This window comes from Macaca fascicularis, chromosome 19, assembly GCF_037993035.2.
Source record: "Macaca fascicularis isolate 582-1 chromosome 19, T2T-MFA8v1.1".
Lineage (NCBI taxonomy): Eukaryota > Metazoa > Chordata > Mammalia > Primates > Cercopithecidae > Macaca > Macaca fascicularis.
The window spans coordinates 52,320,283-52,342,562 of NC_088393.1; the positions used below are offsets into that span (position 1 = coordinate 52,320,283).

Below are 22,280 nucleotides of genomic sequence, written 5' to 3' on the forward strand. Positions count from 1 at the left end.
AACTCTAAATTTTCTGTTACTTAGAACTAAAAGCATTCCAATTGATAAAACCACCATGAGCTCTCCCCTGTAAGTGATGATATCAAAGACATGCTTTAGAAGCCCTGGATTTCTGATGACACTGTGCAACTTGAACCAGCACCTTGAAAGCCAAGTTATGCCAGTACTTTGGTCACCATATTCATCCAGCAAGGGGAAATCTGATGGAAAAGCTGTGAGCATCAATTTATAAAACCGGATTGCACTAGGACATCCTAGGCAACATGGATTTTGAGACATAAGGAAATTTCACAGAAATATAAAGTTACTGGATACCTAATTTATCTGTATTCTCAAAAATCCAGGAAATTTAAAAAATTAACTTCAGGGGGTTTATTCTTTACTGTTGGTCCTAATGTCATACAATGAAATCAAGTAATCATATCATGAGTTCTTAAGTATAAAGGATAATATCAATAGCTGTTCACTGCTTTGGTATAATTGGTAAATGTCCATTACAAATATTTTTAAATAAAGCACAAAAAAAAACACTAAGCCAAAAATTTTGCTTTCCAGAGAAAACTACTGTATATATAATAATGAGTAATCTTTCACACATTATCTATAAGCATATATTTGAACATACATGTAAACAGACTTAAATTAGCTGGTTATTATGAATGTACAATCCAGGTTTTTACCAAATAATATGCATGACCTATTCTTGTCATTTTAGAGCTAAATCATACTTTCTGTAGATCTACAGTATAGAACATATAGAAACTTACCCAGATTCATATTGATGGACATTTACTTCCAGCTTAAAACATTACTATCATTGTAAAATCCTTCCTTCCTGCTAAAATTGCTTAATTATAAATTACTGTTCTATGATTTCCAGATCGGCATGCACATTTTACATTTTGATACATATGGGCGGCTTAATAAATATTTTTATATATATTAAATGACAAGCTTGTATTTTTCACTTTCACCAACAAAATGCATCTCTTTTTTTTTTTTTTTTTTTTTTTGAGACAGAGTCTCACTCTGTCACCCAGGCTGGAGTGCAGTGGCCGGATCTCAGCTCACTGCAAGCTCCGCCTCACGGGTTCGGGCCATTCTCCTGCCTCAGCCTCCCGAGCAGCTGGGACTGCAGGCGCCCGCCACCTCGCCCGGCTAGTTTTTTGTATTTTTTAGTAGAGACGGGATTTCACCGTGTTAGCCAGGATGGTCTCGATCTCCTGACCTCGTGATCCGCCCGTCTCGGCCTCCCAAAGTGCTAGGATTACAGGCTTGAGCCACCGCACCGGGCCAAAATGCATCATTCTTTAAGACAGACACTAGCAAGTAAATGGCAACTCTATCCTACTAGTCAATACATTGATAAATATGCTTAGAAAAATTCAAGATTTTTCCCCTTTTTTGTGTGTCAGTGGGAGAAGTATGGGAATGGAAAACTTGACAAAATTAAAATCCTTCAAACTTGACCCTGCTTAAGGAGGTGTGGATTGGAAAAGGCCACAACATTTACAAATCAGTCAGATCAAATGGACTTTGAGAGAAATATGGAGAATAAAAAAAAACAAGTATTGTGATTTTGACATTTATTAAAAAGTATTTGTCATCAGTAACCATTTTGGATACTTGCAAATATTACAGTAAAACTGCCTTAACTCACAGGGCGGGAGTAGAAAATCAATTATGTAAAATACAGTGTTCCATTTTTGCAATATTAACCAGAAACATTGTTTATCAGTTTGTACTGATATTTAAAGTGCACACATGTGTACATATACACACACACAAAGCTAAACTTCAACAGATGGTATAATGTATAGAGACCAAACGTTAAGAAGTGCAGTACATCTCTGCTCAAGATGGAACAAAGAATAGGAACTAACCCCAATAGGGTTACAACCAAATTAATGTTATTTCAGATCATAATAATGCATATTGTTCTACATTTCAAATATTTACTTGAAATGATTTTATTAAGATTACTTGCAAGATTCCTCTTTCAAATACATTTTAAGTGAAGTTTTAAAAAATGAGCTTAAAAGTTTTCAAACATTTTACCTTTATATACTTTTACTTATTTAGCAAAAAGTACTGAGCACCTACATTGAGTTATGAAATGTCATAGTTTTGTAGACTAGCAATGAACAAAGTCCCTTCTCTCACCAAGCTTACATTCTAGAGAACATGGATTTAGGTATGCTCATCACTGTACTTTGATTAAATTCCTGACCATACTCATATTTTATAAGCCTTAGCTCCTGTGCAATGACTGATGTTAAAGTTCTAACAAAATCCCTCATGAAACCCCTCTCATTAAATGTCTCTGTTGTGTGGTCTCCTGGCCATTATGAATGTTGAAGTTGGGCAGAAAATTACATTTTAATTTTTAAAAATTCTTTTTCTACTGAAAGAACTCTAGTGACTGGAACATTTCAGCTCCCATTTGAGGACTTCAAAACAAAACAGAATCTTCATTTCTGTGTAGATTCTCTGATGAAGGGTAGTCCTTACCAAAGTCTTCGCTTCTATAGAATTTATCACTAGTATGGACCCTCTGATGAATCAGAAGACCTGAGCTCCAACGGAAACCCTTACCACATGCATCACATTTGTATGGTTTCTCTCCTGTGTGGACTCTCTGATGAGCCTGAAGATTTGATCTCTGACTGAAGCCCTTTCCACATACCTCACATTTGTATGGTTTCTCCCCAGTGTGGACTCTGTGATGGGCTTGAAGACTTGAATACCCACTGAAACCCTTACCACACTGTTCACATTTATAGGGTCTCCCTTCTGCATGAACCCTTTGGTGTGCTTGAAGGCGTGAACTCTCACTGAAACCCTTTGTACACACTTCACATTTGTATGGTTTCCCTCCTGTGTGAACCCTCCGATGTGCTTCAAGGCGCGAACTCTGACTAAAGCCCTTCCCACACATCTCACACTTATACGGTTTCACTCTAGTGTGGACTCTCTGATGACCCTGAAGATATGCTCTCTGACTGAAGCCCTTTCCACATACCTCACATATATATGGTCTTTCTCCAGAATGGACACTCTGATGACTTTGAAGGTATGATCTCTGACTGAAACTCTTACCACACTCATCACATTGGTATGGCTTCTCTCCCGTGTGGACCCTCTGATGGGCCAAAAGTGTTGAGGCCTTACTGAAGCCTTTACCACATTCTTCACATTTATAGGGTTTTTCCCCTGTGTGAACCCTCTGATGAATTTGAAGATTAAAGCTCCAACTGAACCCCTTCCCACACTCCTCACATTTAAATGGTTTTTCTCCAGTGTGGACTCTCTGATGGCCTTGAAGGTGTGAACTCCGACTGAAGCCCTTCCCACACTCCTCACACTTGTATGGTTTTTCTCCAGTGTGAACTCTCTGATGGCCTTGAAGGTATGAATTTCGACTGAACCCCTTCCCACATTCCTCACATTTATAAGGTTTTTCTCCAGTGTGTACTCTCTGATGGGCTTGAAGATATGAACTCCGACTGAATCCCTTATCACATTCCTCACATTTATAAGGTTTCTCTCCTGTGTGGACTCTCTGATGAACGTTTAGAACTGATCTATGATTGAAACCTTTGCCGCATATATTGCATTTGTATGGCTTCTGTCCAGTGTGGACTCTCTGATGATCTTTAAGTTTTGAGCTCCAGTTGAAGCCATTCCCACACTCCTTATGTGGTTTCTCTCCAATGTGAATTTTTGGATGACCTTGAAGATACAAATTATGGCTGAAGCTGTTACCACACACATAGCGTTTATATGGTTGTTCCTTGGTGTGGACTATCTGAAGGTCTTGAAAATGTGAGGCCAGACTGAAGTCATTACCACACTCCTCAGAATTGTAGGAATTCTCTTCCATATGAACCCTATGCTGAATGTCAAGATTTGAACTACAAATGAAACTCTTTCCATACTCTACATCTGTGTATAGTTTCTCTTCAGTGTGGATTTTTTGATGGACTTGAAGACATGAACTCTGATTAAAGACATTCTCATTTTCCTCATATTCATGGGGTTCATCCCTAGTATGGATCCTAAAAATACTATTAAGGTCTAAGCTATGACTGAAGGCTTTCTCATAAATGTTGCGCCTATAGGACATCTCACCTGTGTGGATAAGTTCATAAGTGTTAAGAGGGGAATAGTGATTGAAATTCCCACCATGCTCACTACATTTGCATGGTTTCTCCTCTGTATGCACTCTCTGATAGGATTTCAGATGTGAATTCTCAATATCATCTTCTCTCTGAATATTTTGATGAATGTGAAGAAGTGAACTATAACTACAGCCCTTTCCATGTGAACTGTATGTATAGGGCTTCCCTTTCAAATGGAACTGCTGATGAACTTCAGAGCTGGAGTCATTATTGAAGGCTTTTCTATACCCAGTACATGGATAGGGCTTCTCCTCTGTTTGAATTGAATCCTGATTGAATAATGATACCTTCACGATATCTTCCCCACAGTCATGGCAGCTGTAGTTTTCTTTTCTGTGTACTTCCAGTTTATCATTGTGATGTGAGATCCAACTGACGCTGTCACACTTACAGAAATTATTTTTCATGGAAATTTGCTGACATCTACACTGATAATTACATGACTCTTTCAGATACATTTTTCTCCAAGAATGATGTGCCCTCCAAGATGGATACTCTTGACTTTTTATATAATTGGAGCCATTCCCTATATGAGTCAATATATAGTTCTCATCTTCAGAAATCTGAACTGGTATTCCTGCCCAAACCTGGCAGAGGGAATCACCTTGTTCTTGCAACTGAGAATTCTTCCCTTGAAAAACTTTCAGGAAATCTTGACACCTGATTAACCCACCTGCACTTTGTTGCCAGGTCTGACAGGAGGAAAGCTCTTTGGGGGAAAGGTAGCTTACTGTTACTTCCTGAATACTCTCCATCTTTTGTTGATTCTTCCTTCCTATACGGATAAAGAGAATTCAGATGTGCATGAGTAAATGCTTTATTCGAGAGATTTGAAGATTTTACACTTAGGTCATAACATGAAACTTGAATGAACCAGAGGAAAATTAATGCCACCATTTCTAAGAATACTTACAAAATGCCTCTTCTTTGTCTATACCAGTTACAGGTTGAGTATTCTCAATCCAAAGATCTGAACTCTGAAATGCTCCAAAATCCAAAACTTTTTGAATGTTCTACATGATGTTCAAAGGAAATGCTCATTGAAACATTTCAGATTTCTGATTAGGGATGCTCAACTGGTAAGTATAATGCAAATACTCTAAAATCTGAAAATATTTGAAATACAAAACACTTCCGGTCCCAAGCATTTTGGAGAAGGAATATTCAACCTACATACAAATAGCATTTACATAATTCAGGATATTTGTATGCCTCAAAATCATGACGTTGCAGCACAACTTGGACAGCGAACATGATAGCTATGTTCAAAAGGCCTAGTAAAATCATAAACATGGCTGGGTGCAGTGGCTCAAGCCTGTAATCTCAGCACTTTGGGAGGCTGAATCAGGTGGCTCACCTGAAGTCAGGAATTTGAGACCAGCCTGGCCAACATGGTGAAACCCCCTCTCTACTAAAAATACAAAAATTAGCCAGCCATGGTGGCGCACACCTGTAGTCCCAGCTACTGGGGAGGCTGAGGCAGGAGAATCGCTTGAACCCGTGAGGTGGAGGTTGCAGTGAGCTGAGATCACGCCACTGCACTCCAGCCTGGGCAACAGAATGAGACCCTGTTTCACAAACACAAAATGCAACAACACAACCATAAACATGTTATCATGGATTTATCATGGGTTTCCAGGAAATCTGAAGGGGAAAAGATGATGTTCTTAAATTCAAAAAAATGTAGTTGCAAATGGACAAACGCCTTTTGTCCTAATAACTTTTTCTTTTTTGTCTGGCACATGAACATGATAATGTTGTTCATTTGTAAGGGTATTGTATGCGTTAAATGATATGCTGAAGAAGGTAAACACAGACCTTTACTTTATGCTTGAGGCATCACATATGCTGTCACAAATGAGCTATTTATCCTCATGAGAATAATAAGCTCTTCTAAGTCCCCGTAGGCCATTATAAATTTTAACTCTTTTCAAAAGATATTTCACAATTATCAATGGCCATGGCATAGATCAAAATGTGAAAGACTGTGACAGAATTCAACTAAAAAAAAATCAGAAAAAAATTATGGCACCTGTAGGTGTCCTCTGAGGTGCTCATGAGCCATTAACAAAACTCAATGAATACTGACTTTGGCTTGTGCCATTTTACTGGAAAATTATGTTAATGTTTAGGAAATTTGAGGCACCAGAAGGGGTTGAAGATAGGATATTTGAGTAGAAATATTTTATTACCAAGTTATTAAAGTTCAGATTATAAGCAGACAGCATATCTTCATATACTAGTGACAAATATCCTCCCTAAGGACAACTGGTTAAACAGGGTTGAATTAATAACATGCACTCTTCTAACACTTAGAAGTAGATTAAGTCTCTATAATATCCAGAAGAAAAGCAGTAAAAGGAATGTTTTTTCATGAATATTACCCTCAAACATAATCCTGCCTTATTTCTTTGTGTTTGTCTGCCTCTCCACACTGGAATGTATTGTCCATGAAAACAAACACTGTTTTGTGCACTGCATTCCTTTCACTGCCAAGTGAACAGTAGTTGCTCAATAAACATTGATGAATAAATCATAGTTTGAGTTGCTCTCACTCATAGAACTAAAAGGGCATGTAACGTAGCTTTTTAAATGGGAAAGGAACTGGTGATGGTGACAACTCTGCTGGAAAGCTGAAAGGCTATAGGAGAGGTAGGGTGACAATTCAGAGTGATACTGCTGATGAGAAAAGCAAAGGTCACAAGAGTCTACTGTGGATGAAATAAAAATGTAAGATCAAAAAGACCAATAGGCAGGGCCTGTGGATTGAGTCTTTCTCATTTTTAAAGTAACTTTTTAAATGGTATAACTTTGAGCCAGGCATGGTAGTGCAATCCTGTAGACCCAGCTACTCAGAAAGCTGAGGCAGGAGAAATGCTTGAGCCCAGGCATCTGAGGATGTAGTGACCTATTAATATAATCACACCTGTGAACAGCCACTGCACTCCAGCCTGGGCAGCATGGCAAGACTCTCTCAAAAAAACCCAAAATGGTGTAATTTTTCTTGAACAAAATCTTCCCTGTGAGCCCTACCCTATCCCAACTTTTAAAAAAGGAAAAAAGAAAAGGCCACACTGATGACTCTGTGTCACTAGGCTCTGGGGCAGCACACTGATTGTGGGACAACACTTCAAGGTATGTCCATAGGTATGCATCTTGGTACTTTAAAAGCACATTTACTGATGTCTTTGCCTTCTCAAAAGCAAAGCTTTCAGTTATTATAATGATATTTTATCATATAATGATGAAATGAAGGCATATATTATAGGAGGCATATCAGATAAAGTATATAGCTTATATGTGAGATGTTTGAGCTTCCAGCTTGGGTTAATCATAATCCTTGTAGTTTTGTTTTACTATTATAAAAAACACTCAATATATACCCATAAAGATACAGTGGAGTATGTCCTGTCTTTTGGGACTGATATAGTGGTTTGAGAACATGAAAGCAGCTTGTTAGTCTAAACCCAGTTTCTTACAAAGCAACTGCTTCAATGCAAATTAGTACATAATTCATGATATAAAAATATCTCAAATATATAAGAGATTAAAGTTTCTCTCTGACCAGTGGGTTTTGCAATGTTAAGGACATAGAAGAAGAAGAAAAAAAAAAGGTCATTTCACTTTGTTTCAAATTCTTCTAAAAAGGACCACACACGTTAACAACATTAATTTCCTTTAGTCAATGGTACAGACTGAAACACCTTGTTACTTTATTTAAATATCTCAACATTTAAGTTATATTTCAATATCAATGGTAGAGTGGTAATAAGAAATCATGTTAAGCTTATAAATGAACTTTATTTGATGGAGAAAATAAGCATGACAAAAGATGACAAAGACCTCATTTGAGGTAAGAAGGTTGAGAATTTATTACGTCTTCATAGCAATCCTGCTTTAGCACTTAGAGGTTGAGAAAGTCAATCATTCAAGCATCCCAAATCGATCAATTCAATAAGAAAGGTGCTATATTTGTCATAAAAACAAATAATTCCTTTGAATTTAATACTTAGCTATAAGGAACTCAGAGAAAAAAAATCTTTATGTCTTCTTCTTTTTCTTCTCCTTTAACAAAAGCTAAGTGAGAACATCAGCTCAGGTAACCCAGCTGAGATCACCTTCCATTCTTACTTTGCTTTTAGATAGAGAAACTAAGGCATTTTTGTGGGCACTACAAGGTATAGTGGTGACAATGTTTAGATCACAAATATTTAAGCTGCAAAAATATTTTGACTCCTTTCTTAACCACTGATATGGTTTTGCTCTGCATCCCCACCCAAATCTCATGTTGAATTGTAATTCACAATGTTGGAGTTGAGGCCTGTGGGAGGTGATTGAATCATGGGGGTGCTTTCTAATGGTTTAGCACCATCCCCTAAGTGCTGTCTCATGAGATCTGGTTGTTTGAAAGTGTGTAGCACTCCCCACCCTCTTTCTCTTCCTCTTTCTCTGCCATGTAAAACATGCCTCCTTCCCCTTCACCATCCACCATAATTGTAAGTTTCCTGAGGCCTCCCCAGCCATGCTTCCTGTATAGCCTATGGAACTGTGAGTCAAGTAAACCTCTTTTCTTTATAAATTACCCAGTCTCAGGTAGTTCTTTACAGCAATGGGAGAACGGATGAATAAAGAAAATTGGTACCAGAAAAGTGGGGCATTGCTATAAAGATATCTGAAAATGTGGAAGTCAATTTGGAAATAGGTAATGGGTAGAGGTTGTAATAATTTGGAGGGTTCAGAAGAAGACAGAAAGATGAGGGAAAGTTTGGAACCTCCTAGAGAATTGTTACATGGTTTTAAACAAAATACTGATAATGATATGGACAATGAAGTCCAAGCTGAGGTGGTCTCAGATGGAGATGAGAAAGTTATTGGGAACTGGTACTGGTGATATATTTAGATATATTTAGGTTTGTAAATGCATTTATACATTTTCCCAACACTGGTGCTATGCTTTAGCAAAAAGACTGGCAGCATTATGCCCCTGCTCCAAAGATCTGTGGAACTTTGAACTTGATAGAGATGATTTAGGCTATCTGGTGGAAGAAATTTCTAAGCAGCAAAGCATTCAAGATGTGGTCTGGCTGCTTCTAACAGCATATGTTCATATTCATGGGCAAAAAGATTATCTGAAACTGGAACTTGTATTTAAAAAAGAAGCAGAGCATAAAAGTTTGGAAAATTTGCAGCCTGACCCTGTGATAGAAAAGAAAAATCCATTTTCTGGGGAGAAATTTAAGGCTTCAGAAATTTGCCTAAGTAAAGAGGAGCTGAATGTTAATAGCCAAGACAATGGGGAAAATGCCTCCAGGGCATTTCAGAGCCAGTCATGGCAGTCCCTCCTATCACAGACCTGAAGGCCCAGGAGGGAAAAATAGTTCTGTGGGCTAGACCCAGGGCCTTGCTGTTTTCTACAGCTTAAGGACATGGCACCCTGCATTGTAGCTGCTCCAGTTCCAGCCATGGCTAAAAGGGGCCAAGGTATAGCTCAAGCTATTGCTTCAGAAGTTGCAAACCCCAAGCCTTGGCAGCTTCCACGTGCTGTTGGGCCTGTGGGTATGCAGATAGCAAGAGCTGAGGCTTGGGAACCTCTGCCCAGATTTCAGAGGATTTATAGAAACACTTGGATGTTCAGGCAGAAGTCTGCTGCAGGGGTGGAGCCCTCATGGAGAACCTCTACTAGGTCAATGGAGAGGGGAAATGTGGGGTGAAGCCCCCAGAATCCCCACTGAGGCACTGCTTAGTAGAGCTGTGAGAAGAGGGCCACTGTCCTCCAGACCCTAGACCCACCAACAGCTTGCACAATGTGCCTGGAAAAGATGCAGGCACTCAATGCCAGCTCATGAAAATAGCCAAGTGGGCTATACGCTACAGAGCCACAGGGGCAAGGCCTTGGGAGTTCATCCCTTGCATCAGCATGGCCTGGATGTGAGACATGGAGTCAAAGGAGATTTTGGAGCTTTGAGATTTAATGACTGCCCTGCTGGGTTTCAGACTGGCATGGGGCCTGTAGTCCCTTTGTTTTGGCTGATTTCTCCCTTTTGGAATGGGGGCATTTACCCAGAGGCTGTACCCCCATTGTATCTTGGAAGTAACTAGCTTGTTTACTAGAATATTATGCATCCCTTACAAAAACAAGTTATAATCTTAGACTGGGAGGGATTTCCCCAAGGTAATGGCAAAGAAGAAAAATTAGTATATTAAAAATAAGAATATACATATCAAATTTTTACATTACTATGAGGTATATGATCATATTAGTATATGTAAAAAAAATTGAGGTATTTTAAAAGGTGACATTGTGTTCCAGCTGACAGTATCAGGAAGGTAGATTGGCACGGCATGGCCTCAGCCTGTTTTTGTACAACCCAGGAGCCAAGAGTGCTTTCTACATTTTCAAAGTGGTGTAAGAAAAACAAAGACTATGTGACAAAGAGCACATACAGCCAGGAAAACCTAAAGTATTTAATACTGGGACCTTTAGAGAAAAAGTTTAACTCCTACTCTCAAGGGTCATGTAGGACCCTGAATCTTGACCAAGATGGAAACAAACAATTATAGAAGTAAGTTAATTTGTTTTGAATTTTTTGTTGACTCTTTCTTCTTACCCAGCAGCATTCTTAGCTACACAGTTGTGACAGTGGCTTTTGATGTCAGTCTTGAGGACTCAAGAAACTATCAAAATGTTTCAATTCACACAAATGTCCAACTTGAAAATTCTACTTTAAGACTGTGGCTATGTCAAGAGACTATTTCGGGCGAGAGTATGGGACAGAATGGGAAGATAAGAAGCTGGACATAAGAATACAAGCGTGTCTCACTTGAAAATGCTGCATGAGGAAGACCAGTTATAATGTTGGCATTGGTCATTTTTGATACTTACTTCAGCTGATTGGCTATTCTTATCTTTTAGGATTAATGGCTATCCATCTATGAATACCCAAGGACAGCTAAGCAGTCAGAACAGGTATCCATCAGATGAGAAACAGTATTCTAGAATATCCTTCAATTACACAGATTTATTCTATACCTATTAGCTGCCTCAAGGTGAATGGAAGAGAGCAAAGATCATGCATCTATTACCCAATTCATTCAGAGAGAAAAGCAAGTCAAGGAAACTGACACAGAAGCATAATTGAGAGGTCTGAGGGGCAATCATGGGGCAGTGCCTCTGAAACAGACTGAATGAGCAAAAACAAACAATAGTAGGTGAATATGGAAAGTGAGAGCAGGTTGAGGGGACAAATACCTTAGGACCTAATAGGCCACTTTAAGTACTTTAAACTTACTATGTGTGAAATGGGGAACCACAGGAAAGTTTAAACAGAGAAGTGATGTGTTCTGACTCGTTCTAGAAGGGGCTCCATGGCTGTTGTGTTCCTGCAGCACAGTTCTTACCTGAACATCCATCTTTTGGGGTTTCCGTCTCCACCATCAAAAGCTTTTCTTCTCTCTCCAACTGGGATATTAGGTCTGGCTTGAAGGGCTGATGTGCTGTAAAGAAGGCAAGGAGAGCAAAAGCTTTTAAGTTCGATGACATTCAGTTGGTCAAAACTAGACAAAAAAGTATACACAGACAAGTGTGACTCCCCACATCCCTTCCACCCTGTTACCTTCCACTCACTCTAAGAAACTAACTTCATGATTTTCTTTTTTTGAAATAGGCTCTTACTCTTCTGCCCATGCCAGCATGCAGTGGCATGATCATGGCTTACAACAACTGCAGCCTCAACCTCCTGAGCTCAAGCAATCCTCCCACCTAAGCCTCCAGAGTAGCTGGGACCATGGGTGTGCATCATTATGCCCAGCTAAATTTTTTGTAGAGACAGGGTCTCCCTATGTTGCCCAGGCTGGTCTTGAACTCCTGGGTTCAAGCAATCCTCTTGTCTCGGCCTCCCAAAGTGCTGAGATTACAGGTGTGAGCCAACTGTGCCCAGCCATTATTTTGGTTAAACCTTCCTTCTTGTGTTTCTTCTTATAAAAATAAGTATATATATATGTCTGTACCCACACACTGTCTATTTACTTATTTTACCTTCTTTCTTAAATGAATTGTAGTATACTATTAATATTCTTTTGGACTTGGCTATTTTTAGGGAAAATTCCTAGAAATGGGTTGCTGGGGAAGGGGAAATACCTAGCTTTGTTAGATACTGTCATCTTGCCCTCCCTAAGGGTTGTATCAATTTGCATTCTTCCTTTCAATGCATGAGAGTTCCTCATTCCCCACAGCTTTGCCAAAAAATGTATATTGTTACGTTTTTTAATTTTTGCCCATTTCATGGGTGAGAAATGGCATTTCAGTATAACTGTAATGAACATTTCTTTTGCAATAAACTGAACATCTATTCATATGCATACATATTTATATGTGTGTATATTTGTATGTATATATACACATACACACACACACACACACATCCTAGCTCCATGTTCTGAGACAAAGAAACATAGATACTACAATGACCATACCTAGCATCCAGACTTTGGCATTAAATACCATTCCCCAGTAAAAAAACAAAAACAAAATATGGATAATTGCAGAGCCAAGGCAAAGTACAGATGAGCACAAAATATCGTGCTCTACCAATAAAGTAAGAAAGTGTTCAAAAAAAAAAATTGTGGACATGTTACAAGGTCACAGGAGCCAGCTTAAAGAGGCCAAACTTGGGACAATTTTAACATCTAAAAAATTACAGTAATAAACTATAAACCTTTAAAAAATTTCACAAATCCCTACAAATAACAAATGAATTGATGCTTGAGAAGTGGGGGACTCTTGTTGACTGCAAGTTTATGCAGGTCCTGGCTGCTAAATGTGGAGGTGAAGTTAGAAAAATCGTCATTTTGTAACCATCATGATAAGGACCAGATAAGGCAAGATCATCACCGGGTGCTAAATCTACAGGAAAATACTTGTGTTACCCTATGATTACAAATGGGAAAAAAAAAAAAAAAAAAAAAAAAAGCAGTAATTATATAGTGGGGAAACTGCATAACATCGTGACTGAGTAAGGAAAGTTAACACCACCTTTGAGGGACAAATGACTTCATGTGCCTCCAGATGTGATTCCCTCAAAAGTGCACACTCTACCTACGTAGAGTTCCTGCTGCATGGATCATGTGAATCTAATTTTGTGGAATCATTAGGAATGTTCTATTAAAAATAAGGGAAGAGGTGATAATGTTCTTCAAAAATGTTACTGTCATGAAAGACGAAGAAATGCTGTGGAAATGTTCTAAATTAAAGAAGGCTAAAGAGACAGAACAACTATACTAGACTGTAGACTAGATCCTGTTCTGGAGTGAGAAAAACAAGCTTTAAAGAATAAAATTAGGCCGGGCGCAGTGGCTCATGCCTGTAATCCCAGCACTTTGGGAGGCCGAGGCGGGCAGATCACCTGAGGCCAGGAGTTTGAGACCAGCGTGGCCAACATGGTGAAACCTCATCTCTACTAAAAATATAAAAATTAGCTGGGCGTGGTAGTAGATGCCTGTAATCTCAGCTATAGGTGGCTGAGACACAAAAATCACTTGAACCTGGGAGGCAGAGGTTTCAGTGAGCTGAGATTGCACTACTGCACTCCACCCTGGGCAACAGAGTGAGACTCTGTCTCAATAGAAAAAAAAATTGATATATATATATAATATATATATATTATATATATAATATATATATATTATATATATAATATATATATTATATATATTATATATATATATAATTGGCTTTATGGATAACATTACAGCATAAATGATAAATAAGATAAAAGCATTATATCTATCCTGAGAATAGGTAAGAGAATATTCCTCTTTTTCTAAAACAGACTGTGCAGTAAAGGAAAGAATTAATCTTGTCCAAAGAGAGATTTGGATTTAGCCTTTGGCTTCTGGAAGGTAATCTCTAAGTCCCTGGAATATTCTGCCCAATTAGAGTGTCTTTTGTTTACCCAGAAGCCTTGGGCCACACACCAGATAATTAAACAACTGATATACAGTGGGGGCTTTGAGCCACGTGGTATTAGCTTAATCTCTGGAGAAACTGGAATCTAAGAGCAGCCACCCAGGTGGCCAATCATATCTAGGGAACTAAGCTCCAACAAAAACTCTGGACACTAAGGCTCGAATGAGCCTCTCTGGCTGCCAATGCTCCTTGTGTATCGTCACACATCACTGCTGGGAAGAGTCAGTGCTGTCCACAACTCCACTGAAGATGACAAGTGGAAGCCGACACCTGGAACACTCATGGACTCTGCTCCCTGGGCCTCTTCCCTAAGCTGACTTTAATCTGATTCCTTTCCCTGTAATGAATCATTAACCATGAGGACAACTGCTTTCAGTGAGTTCTGTGAGTCCTTCTAGCGAATTATTGAGCCTGAGTGTGGGGCTCAATACTCTTGGGTCTTGGGGACTCCTAATCTTGCAACTGGTATCAGAGGTAAGAGGGAACTTGGGGACTCCTGAACTCTGCATATACACTGAAGTATTTAGAGAAAAACAGTCATGGTATATTCACTACCCTCAAGTGGTTCAGAAAAAGATAACGACTATATATATTTTTTCATATACATACATAAGTATGTATGGAGAGAGAAAGAACATGAACATAAATGATAGAGCAAATAGGGTAAAATGTTATTAGAGGTGAATCTAGGTAGAATCTCGGTGAATCTATATGGGTATTCTTGTCCTTTTGTAAGTTTTCAGTGAGTTTAAAGTTATTTACAAATACATTATTTTTTTAAAAAAACCCCTCTAAAAAGTCAAGTTCATCAACAGTTACTGGTGCCCTGAAAAAAAAACTTACTTATCTGAAACAACTTACTAAACTGTTAGATGGCAAATCAATGAAGCAGGACCATATTTACTATTCCAAGGATAGACTGGAGAGAGCCGTCAGAAACATCTTGTCTGTGCTGCACAGGGATTATTAGGACTCTCAGGCACCCAATCTCAGAGAATAATTTCAGGGGCTTCAGAGTTTCTAACAATTGAGCACACAAAGACACCCCAGGAGACTGCCGTTGAGTTACCAAGAGCACCCATCCTCACCTACTAAGAGCAGGTTCCTGAAGTTCTCCAGCATCACATCTCGGTACAGTTTCCTCTGGACAGAGTCCAGCAGCCCCAGCTCCTCCTCGGTGAAGACCACAGCAACATCCTTGAATGTCACCATCTCCTACCATACCAAACACACGCACACTAAGTTTACAGAAGAAGGGCAGTGCTGAGAAGGTGTAAAGGATGGGAAGCTGTTCTGGAGTCTGGGCAACTTGAATCAAATTTGCAGTTCTCTTCTGTTTGCCATCTTTAATGCTAACACCATTCACCAAAAGGGCTGCAAGAAAAGAAATCCTTACACTTTAAAATTACTTCCTTTGGTTAGCACTTATAAGTAAGCCTCTGGAACTCTGTTGCACCCTAGGTTATCAATATTTTAAATTGTATTAATAATGTCATTTGCTCCACAAAAGCTTTAGTTCTAACAGTGACTGATGCTACCTGTTTCTCCTCATTTACACACACACATCACTTATTTAATTTGCCAGATTTACAGGGTATCAGTCATCCTTACTGCTCAAATATATAGCTCATCCTCTGTGCTCATCTGGAGACTGTTGCAGTGATAGGCACAGCTCTGGAGCCTGACTGCCTGTGTCTGGATCTGGGCGCTCTGCCCAATGCTAGCTCTATGATCTTGGACAAGTTTCCTTCCTTCTCATTTGTATGGTGAAACTTATCCCATAAAGTCCTAGTAATAAAATGAATGACCACATGTAAAGCATTGAAAAGCAGTGCCTGGCACACAGTAAGTACCCAACAAATGTTAGCTACATTATTAATATTTTCATCATATCTTCTATCCCATTTCTGGGCTGCAAAGTAATTCAGAAAACTAATGGTCTAGAATATAATGATTTGATCCAACTAATGCATACTTAGTTTGAGGTTACCTATACGAACAATGTTGCAAAAACAACCTTTCGCATTGATGTTAGCCTCTGGAATTCTGCTGATTATCTCCTCAAAATAAATAGCAAAAAGTAAAAATGGCAATGCTGAAGAATAATGACCTTTAAAGTTCTGAAATCATAATGGCAGGTGTTTTCCCAAGACAGATTTTTGCCTTCCATCTTAGCCTTCTTCCAAGAAAGTATAAATCCTAGTCAACACTGGATACAAAAGCTTTTAAAAAATACCTTTCATAATCTCACGAGTAAATTTGGGAAGTAAAAACCAGTTATTAAAAAAATTCTCACAAACTTATTAGTAATAAAGTTCATTCTCTTTGCACACATTTGCTGTTCATCTCTATTTCTTGTTTTGTAATAATAATTCATTTGGGGGACAATGAGGTCTTTTCTTCCATGGACATTGTAAATATTTTTCATTCCACTTTGCTGTCTTGCAACTTTTTGCTGTAGGATAATTTTAAATTTTTAAATGAACAACTGTTCATTCCCATATTTCTTCTGGCTGCAGTTCTGAGCATAACAACTTCAGCTCTAAATGCAGAACTCTGCTTTGGTTTGATTTGCTTTGCTTTTTTGTCAGTCTTTCCACCCCAGTGATACGCCTGAAACGCTTGACCCAGAAGGCAAAGGCTTTAGAGTTGGCCAGATGCTTATCTTCCTGTATGAACATGAACCTCTTATCTTCAAGGTAACAGTGCAAATGACTCTACGGTCCCCCTCTAACAGTCATCTGGGGCCATGAATAGTGTGACAGATGCAAAGTGCCTATACATCCTATGGTATGACTAAAAACTTTAAGTGCCTGTATTACTCTAATAAAATTAATAATGAAACACACACAGACATACAAACATATATAAACACATAGCTACAGGTACTAAGAAGAATCCAGCTCTTCTTGTACAAAAACATCTATTTTTTCCCCCAACTTTAGCTTCAATATAATCTTGTTAGACAAAACCATATTTTGTGTATTCCACCTGAGACATCACTTTGGAGAAAATATTTTTAGTTTTGAGTCCCTAGAACATTATGGACAAATAATATCAAAATTCTCTCAGATTGCTTTTTGAGTCAAGATTATTTGTAGGAAAACTGATAACTGCAATGTAAAACTGCAAGAATCCTCAGGAACTTAAAAGCTTGTGAGTTGGAAATAATTTAAAGAAAAGAGCCCGGCACGGTGGCTTAAGTCTGTAATCCCAGCACTTTGGGAGGCCAAGGTGTATGGATCACAAGGTCAGGAGTTCAAGACCAGCCTGACCAAGACAGTGAAACCCCGTCTCTACTAAAAATACAAAAAATTAGCTGGGTGTAGTGGCGGGCGCCTGTAATCCCAGCTACTTGGGAGGCTGAGGCAGGGAACTGCTTGAATCCAGGAGATGGAGGTTGCAGTGAGCCAAGATCACGCTACTGCATTCCAGCCTGGACCACAGAGCGAGACTCCATCTCAACTGAAGAAAAAAAAAAAAAAAAAGAAAGAAAAAGAAAAAGAAAAGGGGGGGAGAGGGATAACAACTGTTTACTTCAATAATATTAGATGATAAAAATTAACTGCTATTATTTTATGCAGATAAAAAGCCTAATTCAAAATTGTTATATATTACTGCAAGACTAGTTATATTTTAAAAAATGACCACGGACAAAAACAGATTTGTAAGCAGGGTAATAAGGTGTAGGATTTTAAAATTTCTATTCTTTTTTTGTACTATTATTTATGAAATAAATAATAAAACCCATTTACAACTAAAAGGAAATTTTAGAAAAGGACAAAAGCAAAAGCAAGAGCCTGATACATAAATGATACTACATGCCTGCTGTCATTCTTTACCCTTGGCAAAGAAGGGGGAAAAAGATGTGTCCACTCACTGCAAAATGAGGTCACATGTAAAATGGCAGAAATGAAAACCAGCTCACCTGGAATTTGGTCATTTTTCTCTTTCTTGTTCTAGAGAAAGGCAGAGACCTGAGAAGGGAGAACAGGGTAATACAAAAGAAGCCACGATTAAAAGGGAAATGTATCTTTGTGCAAATTAGAAAAAGGTGTCCCCTCCCCCAGCAGATGTGGTGGCCACACACCTGTGTTAAGGAGCAGGTAGCATGGGCTGGATTCCAGCTACCACTTGGCCCTCCTGGCAGGGTGCCCTCATGCATGGGGCAACGTGCACAGCTGTACCCAATAGCCTCACATGCCTTACAGCTCCCAGCATGCTCATTCTGATCCTGGGAGAGGTGGGAAAGGAGAGGCAGTGGCATGTCACGTACCGGTTAAAAGTGGACTCTGGGGACAAAATGTCTATGTTGAAAACCCGGTGCTACTCTACACTTTCTGAGTAACCATGGTTAAATTCATGAACCTTTCTAATGTTTCAGTTCTGTCATCTGCAAAATCCAGACCATACAGTGCCAACAATACATGATTGTTATTAGGATTATCTGTGTGCACAGAGGAAACCTATTATAACTACACCAGGGATCTCTATTTCCTTGCAACTATAGAGATGCAGACAGTATTCTGTATCACAAAATTGCCCTGGCAAATGTATTTTGTAAGACATCTGGACAGCAGAGATTACTGCTCTGTCCCGGGAAAGTCACCCCTAACTTCTGGAATGTCTGTAGCTCTGGCTTCTTACTTTTATTTGTTGCCACGGTATATACTATATACATCGAAAATGAAAAATACAGCGGCTAGTAAATATTCCTCCTGAGCTCAGGGGAAGTTCAGTGGTACATGCCTCTTCCCACAGGGTACAACAAAAGACTAATGAAACCTGTGAGACTACTACATTTCTTAAACAACAATGTGATCCTCTGTCTAGCTATGACAAAATCTCATTGGTGATGAGAACACCTAGCCTGCAGGGTTGTTTGCGGGGCTGTGTGTGCTCCTCTGTGAAAAGCAGCTCAGTGCTTGACCCTGGGGAGGACTGGACATCAGGAGTTTAATTTCATGGTTCTTCCTCAAGGTTTGTTACTTTACTTACTGTTCTCGGGCAACTTTAAGGCTATCTGTGCAAGAGAAAGAACTGAAAAAAATAAAAAAGGAACTGAACATGAACTGTGAGTAAGGCAGAGCCTTCTAGCACCACCTCAAAGAGAGGTCCACTACTCCAGTAGGCACCTGCTCCCTCCTCCTCCACCTGGCCTCTGCTGTAGAATCCACGGGATGTCAGCACAACTACCAAGGACAAGTATGAACTTGGCTGCGTAATCAGCAGTAAAAGAGCTGAGGTTTCTTTCACTTATCCAGTATTTATGGATCACCTTCTAAAAGGGATATAGTGCCCAGATAGATGCCAGGGTAGAGGGTGCATGGAGTCCTTTGAGAGAGCATGGAAGGGCCCTCAAACCCATACATGATGAGGGAGGATGGATGAGGATGGAGAAAATGAGGGCTATCTTAGTGTTGGAAGCTGACTGACCTATATTTGCCGCTCAAAGAGAAAGGAGTCATCAGACTATTGAAACAGAATGAGAGTTAGTGGGTATCTAGGGCAATAGAGGAGGCAGAAAATGTGGTGAGAAGACCAACGCATATGCTTTAGAGGAACTCCCTCAGTTAATCCCACAACCACCCAAGAAGTTGGGACAATTTGTAACTCCTTTTACAGTTGAGAATACTGAGGCATCAATATTTTAAGCGGCTTTGTCATTTTAGCTAGCAGAACAGCCAGGACTATTAGCCCAGGGTCTGTGTTCTCAATTACTAGGACAGTGGCTCTTAAGCTGCCAGCTAACCGGTATCAATGGGGAGGTTTAAAAAAGAATACCAACGCCGAGACCCAAGTCCAGGATCCATAAATGAGGATCTGTGGAAGAAGAGTTTTTTTTGTTTGTTTGTTTTTTTTTTTTTTTTTTTTTTGAGACGGAGTCGCCCGGGCTGGAGTACAGTGGCCGGATCTCAGCTCACTGCAAGCTCCGCCTCCCGAGTTTACGTCATTCTCCTGCCTCAGCCTCCCGAGTAGCTGGGACTATAGGCGCCCGCCACCTCGCCCGGCTAGTTTTTTGTATTTTTTTAGTAGAGACGGGGTTTCACTGTGTTAGCCAGGATGGTCTCGGCCTCCCAAAGTGCTGGGATTACAGGCTTGAGCCACCGCGCCCGGCCAGGAACAAGAGTTTTTATGAAATTCCCCAGATGACTACAGTGTGCAGAGAGGATTGTAAACCACAGACCAGGACATAAATAGAGGCAGTTTGCAGGATAAGCCCATGCAATTAACCACTAGGCCATTTGGCCTCTCAAGAAAATTGTCAGAGAACATTCAAGCCAGGAACAGAGAAGGGCCTGGGAGCCAGGCCTCTTGATTCCCAGATCCCCATTTCTCTCTTTTAAAAGATACTCTTGGAGCTGTCGCTAAGAGGAAGGAGCAGTAACATGCGCTGTAGATGTCTGCAGGCACGCACTCCGTGTGAAGATAGCCTTCCAGTTTAGACCTCTCTGATCACCTTTATCAAGCACGGGGTCACTAATCAGCCAAGTGACTTTGAGAATTCAAAAGAAAAGGGAATTCTTGTTAAATATGAAGTCACACAGTGGCCATCCTATAGACTATTGTTGCTTCTTCATGTTTGATAGAATTAAAGCCTGATTATGTTCCTTTCTTGGTTAAAACATGTGCATAGCTGCCTTTGGGATAAAGTCTAGATTCTTAGCAAGCCATACAGGAATCTTTCATGTCTGTCTGCTCATGTTCTCTGCAAATCTTCTCTCCCCTTTGATCTCCAGCCGTGTAAATCACTTGATCTCATAAAAACGTCTCCAGGCCCTTGCATGTGCCATCCCTCCTGTACTCCTCTTTTCACTTAGAGCAGGGGTTGGAAAGCTTTCGTAAAATGGACAGATAGTGAGTATTTCAGGCTTTGTGGGTCACATACCGTCTCTGCACAATATTGTTCTTTCTTTTCACAACCCTTCAAATGTAAAAACTATTCTTAGCTGAAGGGGAGACACACAAAAACAAGCCACAGGCAATTTGCCCACCTGCATCACAGATCCTCTTAGCTTTTAACACTGAGCTTGTATGTGCTCTGCTCTATGATACCTTTAAGAAGGTTTTGCTGCAGGCTTATTAGCTCCTAAAGCCCATTTCGCCAGCCTAATGGAAGCAGAATGCTTTGGCCAAGAGCCCAGGCTACAGAATCAAGCTGCCAAGCTTTAATCCTGACTCTACCACTTACTGGCAGCATAAACTGACATACATTAATCAACCTCTCAATGCCTCTGTTCTTCATCTGTAAAATGGAGATAAAAGTTGGGTTGTTATGTGAAATAAATGAGTTCAATACATCATAATACATCATACTATTCATCATACATCATAATATTAGAAAGTCAGTGTGAGTGGTAATAAAATCTGATCAACGTTAGCCATTGTTACTACCATCCTCATTGTTATCACTATGAAATAAATCATTTGGTGGGTGGCTTCAGCATCCCACCAAAACTGATCAGAGATAAGGGACAGGGAATATTCACATCTTTTATTTCTCCTACATCTATTTTCAGAAAATTTGAATACACTCTCACTGAGTTGAAGGTCCCTACTTCCTGCTGCCTGCTGGAAAGCTGCACAACCACAGACAGGTACCAAATAATTCCTCTCTGCCAATCCCTATGTTTGGTTATAAGCAAATGGAGAATTTGACACAGTTCCCACCACACAGAAATCTGTAGCCAAGTGGGAAAGACAGATCAGAAATAAGCAGCAGAAGCATCGGCGAGCTCAAAGACAGGTCAGCAGAAACAATCAAACCTGAAGCACATGAAAACAGTGTGCATTCTGTTGGTGATAGAGTGCTCTACAAATGTCAATGAGGTCAAGATGTTAATAGCATTATTCAGGTCTTTTGAATCCTTCCTGGTTTTCAGTCTTCTTGTTCTGATTATTGATAAAAGAGTGTTGAGATTTCTACATAGAACGGTGGGTTTCTCTATTTTTTCTTTTAATTCTGTCAGTTTTTCTTCATGTAACTGTTGTTTTGGGGGTACACATTTAGGATTGTTATGTCTACTTGGGGAACTGACCCTTGGCATAGTGTCCCTCGGCATCCCTGGCCGTGGTCTGAAGTCTTTGATATTAATATAGCCACTCCATAGTATAGCTCCTTTTCTCTTTTTAAC

At 39.6% G+C, this 22,280-nt stretch overlaps 1 protein-coding gene across 6 annotated transcripts in view; it reads right to left on the reverse strand.

Moving 5' to 3' along the window:
• Window positions 1-1,571: 1,571 nt before the first annotated feature.
• The window catches only part of ZNF112 (zinc finger protein 112), a 32,899-nt gene continuing 12,190 nt past the window's right edge, over window positions 1,572-22,280 (reverse strand). For 2 of the 6 annotated variants that reach the window (XM_065534576.2, XM_005589519.5), the window contains exons 2-5: window positions 18,074-18,122; window positions 15,234-15,360; window positions 11,580-11,675; window positions 1,572-4,956 (exon numbers count right to left, since the gene is read on the reverse strand). In XM_065534576.2, coding sequence (XP_065390648.1) covers window positions 2,453-4,956; window positions 11,580-11,675; window positions 15,234-15,360; window positions 18,074-18,088 — 2,742 coding nt within the window. In that variant the 5' untranslated portion in view covers window positions 18,089-18,122 and the 3' untranslated portion in view covers window positions 1,572-2,452. Of the gene's footprint in view, window positions 4,957-11,579; window positions 11,676-15,233; window positions 15,520-18,073; window positions 18,123-18,235; window positions 18,380-22,280 lie in introns of all 6 variants that reach the window. The other 4 variants (XM_045381010.3, XM_074023853.1, XM_074023852.1 and 1 more) reach the window with 4 other exon arrangements.